The following is a 14,042-nucleotide window of genomic DNA, read 5'->3' on the forward strand; positions in this document are numbered from 1 at the left end:
GAAATGAAGATATGCTTCGATTTTTATTAATTTTTTTGTGATCTGGCATGGCCGGTCAAAGTTTGTCATCTGTTTTTTTTAACTGCTGTTTTCTCACCGGTGTCATTTTTGTTGTGTGTATATTTTGTTCTTGAGAAGAAAGCGTGCAGCACATATTTACACATTGATCTAATCATCAGCGTGGGTCATCGAGATGTTGCCTAACAGTAAACCGCCGCTCATTGATTTTAAACCTTTCTATACCCCTAAGTGAAGAACGGGTATATCTGCGCTTTAAAGCTCATTGACTAATGGCAGTCGTTCGTTGTTGTTTGTCTCAGGGTGGCACGCTGACACAGTACGACGGTAAACTCAGGCTGCTGGAGATCGCACAGGTGCCCAAAGCTCAGGTAGACGAGTTTAAATCAGTCACCAAGTTCAAGATCTTCAACACCAATAACTTGTGGATCAGCCTGCCAGCCATTAAAAGGCTTCACGAAAAGAACGCCATGGACATGGAGATCATCGTTAACCCTAAGGTGACCATCATGCCTTCTCCATTACAGAGAACAACACTTGTGTAGAGGTTTGTGTGTGAACTGGGCTTCTCTTCTGTTGTGTTCTCAGACTCTCGACGGCGGTCTGAACGTCATTCAGCTGGAGACGGCTGTGGGCGCCGCCATGAAGAGCTTCGACAACGTGCTTGGCATTAACGTGCCCCGCAGCCGCTTCCTGCCCGTCAAAACAACCTCGGACCTCCTGCTGGTCATGTCCAACCTGTACAGCATGAACGCAGGCTCTCTGACCATGAGCCCCAAGAGAGAGTTTCCCACAACACCTCACGTCAAACTGGGCAGCTCCTTCACTAAAGTAAGGTTCACTAAGGACGTCGACACTGTGCTGCTTATTCTGCCCCCTTAGACAGGAAGAGAGAGCGTGACTTTAATGTTGAGCACTCAGTACCTTAATAATATACCATGAGAGGCAATTTATATATTATTATTTAAAGAAATGAGTGTAAACGTTACTTCCTATACATAATTTAAAAAAAACTTAAATTAGCTGTTCAGTAATATTTAAATATTGATAATAAAATATTTATTTTTTTAATATTATTTTTATATTTTGGTTTTTACAAAACTTACAGAAAATGGTTTTGAAGTTATTTTACAGGTGTAATTCAGTTAGAAACTACTGTCTTTAAGGCCAGAAACATTGAATCAAGTGTTATGAAATATTTTCTTATATTTAAAATTGTATTATATTAAGTTTAAAACATGAAATGAGCGCATTTCATTTTATTAACATAATACAATTAAAGAAACATTAGCTGTTCAGTCATTAAATACTTTTAAAGGGTTAGTTCACCCAAAAATCATAATTATGTCATTAATGACTCACCCTTATGTCGTTCCAAACCCGTAAGACCTCTGTTTATCTTCGAGACACAGTTTAAGATATTTTAGATTTAGTCCGAGAGCTCTTAGTCCCTCCATTGAAACTGTGTGTACGGTATACTGCTTATGTCTAGAAAGGTAAGAAAAACATCATCAAAGTAGTCCATGTGACATCAGAGGGTCAGTTAGAATTTTTTGAAGCATCGAAAATACATTTTGGTCCAAAAATAGCAAAAACTATGACTTTATTCAGCATTGTCTTCTCTTCCGTGTCTGTTGTAAGACAGTTCAAAACAAAGCAGTTTGTGATATCCGGTTCGCGAACGAATCATTCGATGTAACCGGATCTTTTTGAACCAGTTCACCAAATCAAACTGAATCGTTTTAAACTGTTCGCGTCTCCAATACGCATTAATCCACAAATGACTTAAGCTGTTAACTTTTTTAATGTGGCTGACACTCCCTCTGAGTTCAAACAAACCAATAATATCCTGAAGTAATTCATTTACTCAAACAGTACACTGACTGAACTGCTGTGAAGAGAGAACTGAAGATGAACACCGAGCCGAGCTAGTAAATGATTGATTTTATTAATTAAATATTTAATTTTATATTTAAAATGTTTATATTGTTGTTTAAAACATCAAAGGAATTACCGAAAATGTTAATAAAGCCAACGTTATTGTACAGGCATGATTTAAAGGCTACTGCGTCTTTAAAGCCAAAAACATTAAATTATTTATTTTTAATAATAAAATAATTAAATTTAATATGCTTCTATTATTTTAATTAAAACATTAAAGAAATGGCTGAAAAGTGAGTTATTTCGCAGACAAAATTCACTTAATTTTTTTTCTACAATATTTTACATATTTAATGTTTATATTATTATTAAAGCAATAAGAACAAAATGTTCAAATTATTTAAAAAAACTACGGACATTTAATAGCTTCTCCAAAGCGTTTTTAAGGCCTGAAACATTAAAATACCTGTTCACAGATTAACTTTTAATTAATTTATATGCAGTTTTTGAATAATCTTCTTCTTGTTTATCTTTTCATTTATTTTAACTGTCTAGGTTCGAGACTTCCTGAAAAGGTTTGAGAGCATCCCAGACATGCTGGAGCTGGATCACCTGACTGTTTCAGGAGACGTTACCTTCGGAAAACAAGTCACAGTCAAGGTACAGATGTCTGACGCTTGTGAGCGTTTGCACACTTTGTGTGTACATGTTGTGACTCGCTGTTTCTGTACAACAGGGAACGGTGATCATTATTGCTAATCATGGAGACCGAATCGACATCCCGGCCGGAGCGATGCTGGAGAACAAGATCGTTTCAGGAAACCTGCGCATTCTGGACCACTGAGGCCTTTACAACCGAACCACAACCACATCTGTCATTTCACCTGGACATTTACGTGTGTGTATGTGTCTGTCCATCTGATGATTAGCATTAAAATTTCTGTATGAAAACAATCAGAATTTACTGTAAATGCTTTTGACAGTAATTTTTTATGAAGGGCTGTATTATATAATGGGTTTTTAACACTGGTTTTGCTGCTGTGTAGCTCACTCAGTAAAACACTGAAGACTAGTGTAAGAGGATGGAAGCTAAAAATGATGATAAAGTGTTTGTGATCTTCAAAATGTTGCTTTTTTTGTAATCTACCAAGTGAGCATAAAAGCATTAGAATGATCATTCTATTAACAATTAATGTAATTTATATTATAAATATTAGGTAACTTTAATTTTACAATTACATATGTTTACTAACAATAAACTATGCAAATTTACATGACTAACCCTAAATCAAACCCTCATCCTAACCATATAGTAAGGACGTGTAGTTAATTAATATCACTCAGTGCTATCATTTATAATTACACTGTAACAAGGACATGGTAAAATAAAGTGTAACTAAATTGTACACACACACACACACACACACATATATATATATATATGCTAATTTAAAATATTAACATCAAAAACTGCACTTTACAAATGAAATGATATTGTTGCCAAGTGAGTGACTGCAAAATTTGACATTACTGTTTCATTATAAATTATACTAATATTCTGAAAATAGATTTTTTTATATTAACAATATAATTTTAAATATGTAGCTTTTTAACATGCACTTTACAAAAAAAAGTCACATTTGCTCACTGCAAACATTTCAAAATCTGCCATTAATGATTTATTGAATTCTTAGTCTGACATTAACTTCGAAATTACATTCAGATCGTAAAAGTATATTTTATTTTTTATAAATATGACGCATCATTTCAAATATTTTTAAACGGTTTTCAAAAAACAACACATTCCAATCTTGCGATCAGTCTGTTAAGAACTTTACAAATGAATCCGATGGTTTCCCGGTTGCTCACTGCAAACATTTAACATTATTAAAGACACCCCAGACTCGAAAAACATTTGTACATGGAGCAATATCATGACTTCAGTACTAGTGGAAGACATTTACGTTCGGTCTCAACTGATGCCCCCTAGTGCTTGGAAATAGAGGAGAAAAAACAAAACAAGGAATGCTGGTTAGTTTAAATACAAATGCAGTCTAAATGGTTTCTAATCAGGAGATCAAACAATACATTCTTTAATTGTTCATTTATCATCGGTATCCTTAAGTGTAAATTGCACACATCATTTCCCATTCACTTTATCTAGATAAGAGAGGAACAAATGCATCTGCACCTAGAGCACACAAACGCCACAGACGCCAAGTGCTTTATCATCCACAGCAATCAAGGTGCTGAATTAAAGGAAAATGCTTCTTGGCTTTGTAGAAAAGTCTTGTCTCGCTATGCGGTCCACATCGTCTTGAGCTCTGGGTGTATTTGAGTCAAAGAAAATCTCCACCTGAGCTACAAAGACCAGATCCGAGGCAAAAGCAAAGTCATAGAAGAGACAAAACGATACAAATTCCCTCCCAAGATTTTAATTCCACATCGTCCTTGCATAGAGCGTGTCGGTGTCATATAGCGGTTGTGTCTCCGTACTGTTTGTTCCAGCGGACGTACTGATCCAGCGTCTGAGGACTGACGCTCCGCTTTATCCTCTTGAGTGAATCCACAAAATCAGAGAAACGGATGTCCCTCATCTGAACAGGAAAAAGACAGGAACGTGAGGGAGAAACAGTGCATGCTACATGCTATGATTAAAAATAGAATATGAAAGAGAACACTTTAAGTAGCATCCAGTTACCATCTTAGAGGAGTTTTCATATTTTAAGCCCATTATCGTATGGAAACGTTTGCAGTTGCAAAATGAAAATCTCATTTAGTGTAACTATATAGACATTAGACAATATATACATATAGACAAAAAATATATATAATAAAAATGTGGAAAAAAAAAAAAGTCTGTACCTCACTGGCTGGAATGTTCCTCACTTGTTCAGGCCTCAGTTCTGTATTGAGAAAGAACAGGACACAATTATCAAGCAAGAAGTCCACCTCTTGACCAAATGTCATGGTATAATCGAATAAATATCTGCATGTCGTATGAATGTACCCCGTATAGGACCAAGAGCAGCGTCTTTAGCCAGCGAGGTCAGATCACTGCCGGAGTAACCCTCAGTCATCCTGAAAACACACCGGACAATATAAAATGACCCAGCATTAATATGCTCATATGCTTACTCTACCGAAATATGAAGCAGTGTTTCACCTGGCTAACTGACTCAGCTCTTTCAGAGATAAAGTGTTTCTGTGTTTGCTGAGGAGGTTCTTGAGCAGCTTCAAACGAGTCTGAAACACACACACACACACACACAGTCAATTAGTGTTGGTGTTCATGGCTAAATAACTGTCAAACCAAAACCATGAACATTACATTCAAATGACTGCTGTTTTCAAATTTACTACTAAGTTAAAGGAAAAATATCAATGCATTACATTCATATGACATTTTACCAGATGCTTTTATCCAAAGCGACTTACAAATGAGGACAAAAGAAGCAATTTAACCTACTGATGTCCATAAATTGAATTTAAATTCACAACCATGATCTGAAAGAGAACCGATCGATCACTTTTGCCCAACCCTGGTGTGAACACAGTACCTCCTCTGTAGGTAAAGCCACATAAATGCGTTTAGCGAATCGCCTGTGAGGGGAAAAGCACATTAGGGGATGTCATTATGAAGGCTTTGAAAGTAAGTGTGTGACTGCAGGTCAACGGTACCGAAGAACTGCCTCATCAAGCTCCTGAGGCCTGTTAGTGGCTCCCATCACTAACACACGGTCATCATCTCCGCCTGACTGCACCTACACACACACACACACCGGGAGAGTCAGACACCTGTGATCGGAAATTGTGTTGAATTTTCAGATAAAACACACACACTTACTCCATCAAACTGGAGGAGGAACTCTGTTTTGAGTCTTCTGCTGGCGTCATGCTCGCCCTCTCTCCTCTCACAGAGCAGACTGTCGATCTCATCTGCACCAAAAACACCATTTATCACGCATTTAAAGAAACACACAACTTCTGAAGCAAACGAACGAGTCCGACCGACAGTTCTCACCGATGAAGATGATTGACGGCTGCAGTTCCCTAGCAACCGCAAACAAAGCTCGAACCAGTTTCTCGCCCTCTCCCACCTGAACACACACACCACAACATGAATAAGTTTTTAAAAAAAGGGAACAAACATGACAGATTAACAATGGCAGATATCACATTTTGCGTAAAATTAAAAATTGACTTTTTTTTTTTAATGGCATTCATTGCGTTTTAGAACCAAACTCTTCATATATAGAATTCATGAAGAGGAGAAAAGAAGGGAAAAAAGGAAGAAAAGTATCCCTTTGCTGCTTGGCCCCAAATAAACAGGATGAAAGATATGATAAAGATGTTGCCGAATACAAGATTCAAACATCCAACCTTTTGATTGGAAAGCCAGTAACTTATGATGTGCCACATAAAGCCAATGATGCTGAGGACAGTCTATGAGGAGAGATTCAAAGTGAGAATTCTTATTATTTTTTACATGCTAAAAATCATTAAATAGTGCCATGCTGAACTAAAAAGAATACATGAAAACAAGAGGAAAACAATGTACATGGCATACACTCATGGGAATCGATCCCGCAAACCTCAGGTGCTGTCCGCATATCATGGTGGACCAAGTTTTCCTGATGTTGAGGAGAGATTAAAAGTGAGAACGAACACATTTTTTTTTAAATGAGTGCAATGCTGTCCTGAAAGAGTCAATGAGAACAAGTGCAATATAATGTCCATGGCATATCAGAAACCATCTGGGCATTCTAACTCTCTGGAATCAAAACCTGGGCTCTTTGGTTGGGTGCTTGTTGCTTTTCAAACAACACCGACAGGAAATTCATCCAATCCTGGAAAAGTGGTATCGATAGATTCGGCATGACTCAAGATTTCATAGACACATTCACAGATCTTGAAACATGTTCTGACAAGCATCTCACAAGTTATTAGCAAAAACGGCCATTTTTGAGCTTTCAAGACCTGTAGGTGTGGCTGTCACCAAATCTGGCAGATGCCCTCAGATCATGGTGCTAAAGAAGAGTGCAATGTTTCATTCTAATAAACTGAAAAGGCACAGTCTCATCCAATTTTGGGTAACATTGCTAACTTTGCATTGATCAATAATAAGAAAACTAACAAACGCTAGAAGGGCTACACACCTTTGGTGCTTGGCCCTTAATTAGGTTACCTTAGACCATCTCTAAGCAACATCTCATGAATACTCACATATTTGGAGGTGAGACTGGCAGCACTGATGTTGAAAAACGTAGCGTTAGATTCCATTGCAACAGCTTTCGCCTGTGAGGAAATGGATAAGATCAAATTCGGTACTGTTCTTATGGTATAAAAATAAAAATGCATCTAAAAAGAGGCTTTTTGTGTGTGTTTTACCAGCATGGTCTTCCCATTTCCAGGGGGGCCGAAGAGCAGGAGCCCTCTAGCAGGAGCCCTGAGACCAGTAAACAGCTGAGAAGATCAACATAAAGATCTTTATAAATTGTAAATGTTTACTATAATATTTATTAGCAGCACAGAGTACCACTATTGTAGCATGTAAACAGACAGGAACAAAAAATCAAGTCTGCAGAATACTAGGAATGAATTAACCACCAAATTTTGATTTACAGTACAGTAATCTGGAGCTAAGTGACATCCTCAGTGGTTTTAACGTAGTGTACATGAACCAAAAAAAAAAAAACATTTGGTTACCAGCCCAGCAGCTGGCTGCATCAAACTGCCTTAGCTTAAGAAAAGAAAAAGAGTTTAAACCGGCCCAGATATTTACAGATGAGGGGACAAACCTCTGGACGAAGAGCAGGCAGGATAACGATTTCCTGCAGAGCCTGTTTTGCCAATTCCTGCCCTGCTATGTCCTCAAACTGCACAGCAGCCCCGCTGAAACAAACACAAGCACTGAAATCATCAGCTTCAATGTTAGAACTCCCATCCTTTGCATATTATCTCAAAACATATCTCAATATTTTCTTTTTTTTAATATATTTACTGTATGTTATGATGCTTCAGAAATCAGTCTAATTTGCTGATTTGCTGCTCAAGAAACATGTATTATTATTATCATCAATGTTGAACCATTTTTGCTGCTTAATATTTTTGTGGAATCTGTGATACAGCAATCTGCTGAATAGTAGTGTGTAAATGCTGTTCTTTTTTTTAATGTTCTGTAGTACATCAAATAACCCTGAAAAAAATGGATCACAGTTTCCACAAAAATATTAAGCAGCACAAGTGTTTTTAACACTGACAATCAGAAATATTTCTTGAGCAGCAAATCAGTTGAAATAAATAGCAATTTACAAAATATTAAAATAGAAAACAGTTATTTTAAATTGTAATAATAATTTCACTTTACTGTATTATTTGATCAAATTAATGCAGTCTTGGTGAAACTTCTTTGAAAAAGCATTAAAAAAATGATGTTTTTATATCACTTACGTACATTGATATGTACTGTATATATAATATGCATATCTCATATTACTATATGAAATCATTTTTATGTACTCTGTTTAAATAGATGGCTTTAGATGCAATAAATATATACTTTAAAATAAAGTTTTCCATTAAACACGCAGATTTAATTATTTATATGCATTATTTTAATAAAACACTGTAATAAACAGCAATATTTAAGTGCAGACTTTTTCTAAACAATAATATACAACATATTTCTCACAATTCTGTGAAAAGTAATGCATTACCGTATTTTCCGGACTATAAGTCACACTTTTTTTCATAGTTTGGCTGGTCCTGCGACTTATAGTCAGGTGCGACTTATTTATCAAAATTAATTTGACATGAACCAAGAGAAATGAACCAAGAGAAAACATTACCGTCTACAGCCGCGAGAGGGCGCTCTGTGCTGCTCAGTGCTCCTGTAGTCTACACTGAAAACACAGAGCGCCCTCTGGCGGCTGTAGACGGTAATGTTTTCTCTTGGTTCTTGGTTCTAAATAAATGCGACTTATAGTCCAGTGCGACTTATATATGTTTTTTTCCTCATCATGATGTATTTTTGGACTGATGTGACTTATACTCAGGTGCGACTTATAGTCCGAAAAATACGGTAAAATATCTGATGTATATCTTTTTAACATTATTAATGTTACCCATCTACAATCTCATTGAGGATGAGGCTGGCCAGTTTGCTGTCTACATTTTTCAAGTTCAAGTTCTTCATGTCTCTCTTCCTCTGAGGTGACGCAGTGGCGGTGTTGCTGGCTCTAACGTTATGTCTGTTACCGCCTCTTCCCGAAGGCCCCTACAAAAACCAAACAAGCCCACTTAGTTAAGACACACACACCCTATTCCAAAACCTAATCAGATGAGGTCTGACCCCTGTGGGACGAACCTTCAGGTTGTTCTGAGGGCCGGTCCTGCTGCTGTGACCGGTTGTAGATGTGCGGTGCAGGGCAGCCGCGGACGCAGATTTGGGTGTGTTTTTGGGCCGCGGATGGGCTTGACTTGTGATTGTGAGAGTGTCCTTCTTTTTGGAAACTGCTCCACTGCCTGCAACAACAACAACATACACAGAAACATAACTGTTGAATCTCTCTGATCAGAATCCGACACAACACCCAGATCTCCCAGAATCTAAAGCAAACACCCACCTGGACGCAGGTTCCCATTGGAGAAAGACAGGCCAGTGTGATCAGAACAGCCCTCTGCTGGGGACTTTGAAAGCAGTTCGCCTTTGTGATCGCAGAAAAGGAAAGAGACAGAGGAAAAAGAGACGTTTAAGAGGAAACTTACAGCGTGAAAAGCACATCCAGATCACATTTCACTTCAAAATAGAAAAGAAAGAAAATAAGTGAAGTGAAATCTATAATTTTATTATTTGTATTTGTTTTATTATCATTTTCAGGACAATTACACATTTTACTTTACATTACTGCATCAACAGTACAGCAAAAATACTGTAATGAATTGTTTAGTCAAAAATAACAAATATATGTATACGTGTGTGTGTGTGTGTGTGTGTGTGTGTGTGTGTGTGTATATATAGATATATAAAGAAATAAAAATATATAATACATACACATACTAATAATAGATCATTGTTTTGGCTTTACAGTAAACAAAATAATAAAATAAACCAATAGTCATTATTTTTCTTTGAGTGAACTTTAAATGATTTTTTTCTTATGTTTTTAGGGTGACCTGGGCATGTTCTTGGTTGGTTGATTAGAACCAAAGCAGGAACACATAGGAGGAGTTATATGCTGAATGAAAAATAAGAACAGAGCATGCGTGCATGAAACAGTGGTTGATTCAATAAAAGGGAAGTGTTTATTTTTTAAATGCTTACTCATCTCCCACTTTAATGTGCAGAGACAAACATAAGTAAGTCTTAGTTTCAACACTATGTTTTTTCTGCCAATGGTCTGGCATGAAATAACACTTCATCTTTATATGATCGGGTTCGGTTGAATCATTTAACAATCACACAGAAGCACAGGCAGGCTTTCACAGAAGAGTGAGGTGAACGGCTCTCTCAGGAGAGCGTGCAAACACAACAACTGACATCATCTCTCAGAAGAGCTGATGAATCAGCAGCACATCCTCGTGACCTCACTGCGTCCGCTTACCCAGAAGCTCCAGCCGGTCTTGGGCCATGGTGAGGTTGCTGGTCATTTTGTTCTGAAGCTTTCTGGCTCTTTCTGCCTTCTCACCTACAAGAGCCAGATGAAGACCTTCTATCAAACTTATTGAGAGGAAAATAAACTGCAGGGTGGGGCTTGGGAACTGATTGATCATGTCCTTATGGAAGAAAACAGGGTCAAACACGAGGCATCAGGACCACTAGAGCTTTTTTACAATCAATGCTGTTATAATAGTTTAAACCATGAAATCATTTTAAATGCATTGAAGCATAATACAGGCTGCATTCTGTCATGAAATTAAAAATAAAAGCTAGTGTAATTAAAACACATCACGTAGTTTGTTTACACACTAGCAGAAATCAATATGACTGAATCATCTCACCAGCTCCAGTGACCTGGATACAGATGCCTTTCTCCAGTTCAGCGATGCCTTTTCTGTACCACTGCACCGCCTGCTTCTTATCACCTACAACACCACATGCTGATTAGACACGTTATATACATACAAAATAATAATAATACTGCAAGCCTAAACCAACACGCCTGGGTTTCAAAGTAAAACTTGCAGATGCAGTTCATGTCAGCTTTTTACTGTCAGTACCATGTTGTCAATGCTTTATGTTTTTAATCCTCAAAAGGAGCTTTAAATTGGAATAATATAAATATGTATATGCTAAATGTTATGCAGGGCCAGCCATATGGCCCTGAGCATGATGGGATTGAGAAACAGCCAATGAATCTATTGAACGGAGTCGTTTGTTTTCATTGACGCCGCTGGCATCTCTCCATGAGACTACAGAAAACAACATAACCACATGATGTGACGAGTGGAACAAATCCAGATCACAATGTTTCAAAATCACATACAAATAAGTAAAGAAGAACTTAAGAAATGATTAAATATAGAAACTAAAGTTTAGAATTAAATATCTGTAATGTTTATGCTCAACAAGGTAACATTTATTTAATCAAAAACACAGTTAAAACAGTAATATTGTGACAGTTTTCTATTTGAATACATTTGAAAATAGAATTTATTCCTTTGATGTGTAACGTGATCCTTTAGAAATAATTTTAATATGCTGAAGAAACATTTATTATCATCAAATGCTGAAAACAGTTGTGCTGCTTTGTATTTTGATTTATTTTTAATAAGAAAATGTAACTGTTTTTAAGACCAATGCAATTTTTTTCTCATGAATATTTAATGAGGTACTCACTAAAAGGTTTATGATTGGTTATCTTTTGCTAAACATCTAACTGTAACTTTACATGGTCTTAACTTGCTTTAAAAACGACATGAAAACCTTGGTTAATAGTGACTTTAAACCAGGGTTTTAGGACTTTAATGCAGAGTTTGGTGCACAGTGAAAAGAAAGAAACAGGAGGTGACATGATAGAAAAATGTGAGGACAGACATGCAATACTGAGCCACTTATTCAGTTCTTAACAGAGCGTCAGAACATGGGGCCTCATTTTCCATTCAGCTGCTGATGAGGACATTCCCTGTCGACCTGGATCAGGCCTCTCAACTCTACTGACCTCAGAGATCAAGCCGATCTGGGGTTTAACAGCACCACTGCATCCAAACTGTCTGACTGGCCGCAAAGACAGCTCTAGGGCCGGGTTTATCATGGCTGACATCCAAGATCTGATCCCAGATCAGTCATCATCTCAGAGCCGTATTCTTAGTCAAGAGAATAAGCACTTAAAACAGAAACCATAACTATATTTCTCCTGAAAAACCCAGCTTCTGGTGCTTTTAAATGGTTTCTAAATGATGATGGTTCTTTCTATTTGAATATACTTTTAAAAAAAAAAATTATTCCTGTGATGCAAAGCTGAATTTTCAGCATCATTACTCCAGGCTTCAGTGTCACATGTAACATCAGTCTATCACATGATCATTTAGAAATCATTCTAATATTCTGATTTATTATGAGTGTTGGAAACAGTTCTGCTGTCTAATATATTTGATGAATAAAAGGTTAAAAATAACTGCATTTATTCAAAATAAAAAAAATTCTAATAATATATATTTTAATAATATATTTTCTTTTTATCTTTTATCACTTTTTATCAATTTAACACATCCTTGCTGAATAAAAGTATTGATTTTATTTAAAAAAAAGATAATGCATTAATATAATTAATGCATTATTTGCAAGTGAGAAACAGGAAGACCAAAAAAAGTACCAAATATTTACAAGAAATAAAAGATAGAACCGTGCATAATAATAATAATAATAATAAATTCATTATAATTATAATTTTATATATATATATATATATATATATATATATATATATACATACATACATACGTGTATGTGTGTGTGTGTGTGTGTGTGTGTGTGTGTGTGTGTGTGTGTGTGTGTGTGTGTTTTAACATGCATAACGGTAGTAAAGACAGATACCTTTCTCATCCTCATCGATCTGCAGAGCCAGAGAAATGAACTCAAACGCTTGTTTGTGGTAGTTTCGGATCAGCTCTGCGGTTTCCTCACAGTCCTCGGACCCGTGATCTTTGGCTCTGGCCGCCATGGTTAGGCGGATCGGCCGGGACAGCCAACAGAGGAGCAGCAGGAGAGCTCGCAGCAGGGACACCGGGAGCCGGTAGACGGTTCGGAGGAAGCAGCGCAGCCGATCCAGCGGAGTCCGTCCGGTTCTGTCAGACAGCTGTCCGTGGGTGCGTCCTCCTGCACGCGCTGATCCTCTTCGTCTCGGTCGGTCCCCAGACTTCATTCACCCTACTCGGGTTCTCCATACCATAACTGACCAGGAGTTTGACAAAGAAGGGCTATACTTCTCTGCTATGTCGGTTTGTTTTTTGCCAGCATCGATCGATCTCGGAAGTCTCTGAATATGGTCTCAGGCTAATGACGTACACCACATGGCGTCGCGGGCATTGAGCGAAAAAACAAACAAACAACAAAACAAGTTGTATTTTCATGGAGTACATAAAATGAATGGCCCATTTTTACATGAATTATTAAACAAGTATGATTTATGAATTTATAAGAAAGCAGGATATCAGAGCATCCGCTTGTATTATTACATAATATTGATAAAGTGAAGCGTAATTTTCCGTTTTTTTTATTTTATATAATAATCTTTTGTGTTTTCACATTTTCTCACAATTTGTTATTTACACAATTTAACTAAATGTTGTAAAATTTTTATATTTCTGTCATTACGTTAATACGGATGTAATCAGTTTATTTATTTATTTTTATTTTATTATTATATATTTTTTTACTGTTTAATTTTATTTGTTTATTTATTTATTTATTCGTGTTAACAAAGACTATCCATATCTTGCAATCACAAACGATAGTGATTGGCACACTTTTTCAATCGCGGCAGTGTTGCCAAGTCCATGATTTTGTCGCGGGTTGAAGTGACCCCAATAACGCGATATTTAGATCCTGATTGGGCCGGTTTTGTTTTGATAACCTGGCAACCCTGAATCCCAGCGTAAAGTAACGTGTCGCGTAACCACACCGTTAACGTTTTTCTTCA

General features: G+C 36.9%; 3 protein-coding genes across 4 annotated transcripts in view; 2 read left to right on the top strand and 1 right to left on the bottom strand.

Moving 5' to 3' along the window:
* The window catches only part of LOC132142716 (UTP--glucose-1-phosphate uridylyltransferase-like), a 14,415-nt gene extending 11,391 nt beyond the window's left edge, over window positions 1-3,024 (top strand). For both annotated transcript variants that reach the window (XM_059552800.1, XM_059552799.1), the window contains exons 7-10: window positions 321-518; window positions 607-849; window positions 2,455-2,559; window positions 2,636-3,024. In XM_059552800.1, coding sequence (XP_059408783.1) covers window positions 321-518; window positions 607-849; window positions 2,455-2,559; window positions 2,636-2,743 — 654 coding nt within the window. In that variant the 3' untranslated portion in view covers window positions 2,744-3,024. The remainder of the gene's footprint in view (window positions 1-320; window positions 519-606; window positions 850-2,454; window positions 2,560-2,635) is intronic.
* LOC132142722 (BTB/POZ domain-containing protein 3-like) overlaps window positions 1-14,042 on the top strand; it is a 285,051-nt gene that overhangs the window by 157,871 nt on the left and 113,138 nt on the right. The window lies entirely within an intron of this gene.
* On the bottom strand, window positions 4,023-13,426 carry LOC132142717 (spastin-like). The gene is made up of 17 exons (XM_059552801.1): window positions 12,938-13,426; window positions 10,903-10,986; window positions 10,506-10,589; window positions 9,528-9,608; window positions 9,269-9,426; window positions 9,027-9,178; window positions 7,701-7,794; window positions 7,291-7,365; window positions 7,126-7,197; window positions 5,924-5,999; window positions 5,747-5,838; window positions 5,581-5,663; window positions 5,460-5,502; window positions 5,066-5,145; window positions 4,910-4,980; window positions 4,765-4,805; window positions 4,023-4,496 (listed from the first exon to the last, which is right to left on the bottom strand). Exons 1-17 carry the CDS (start codon window positions 13,263-13,265, stop codon window positions 4,371-4,373), a joined length of 1,740 nt encoding a protein of 579 aa, XP_059408784.1. The 5' UTR covers window positions 13,266-13,426; the 3' UTR covers window positions 4,023-4,370.

This window comes from Carassius carassius, chromosome 6, assembly GCF_963082965.1.
Source record: "Carassius carassius chromosome 6, fCarCar2.1, whole genome shotgun sequence".
NCBI lineage: Eukaryota > Metazoa > Chordata > Actinopteri > Cypriniformes > Cyprinidae > Carassius > Carassius carassius.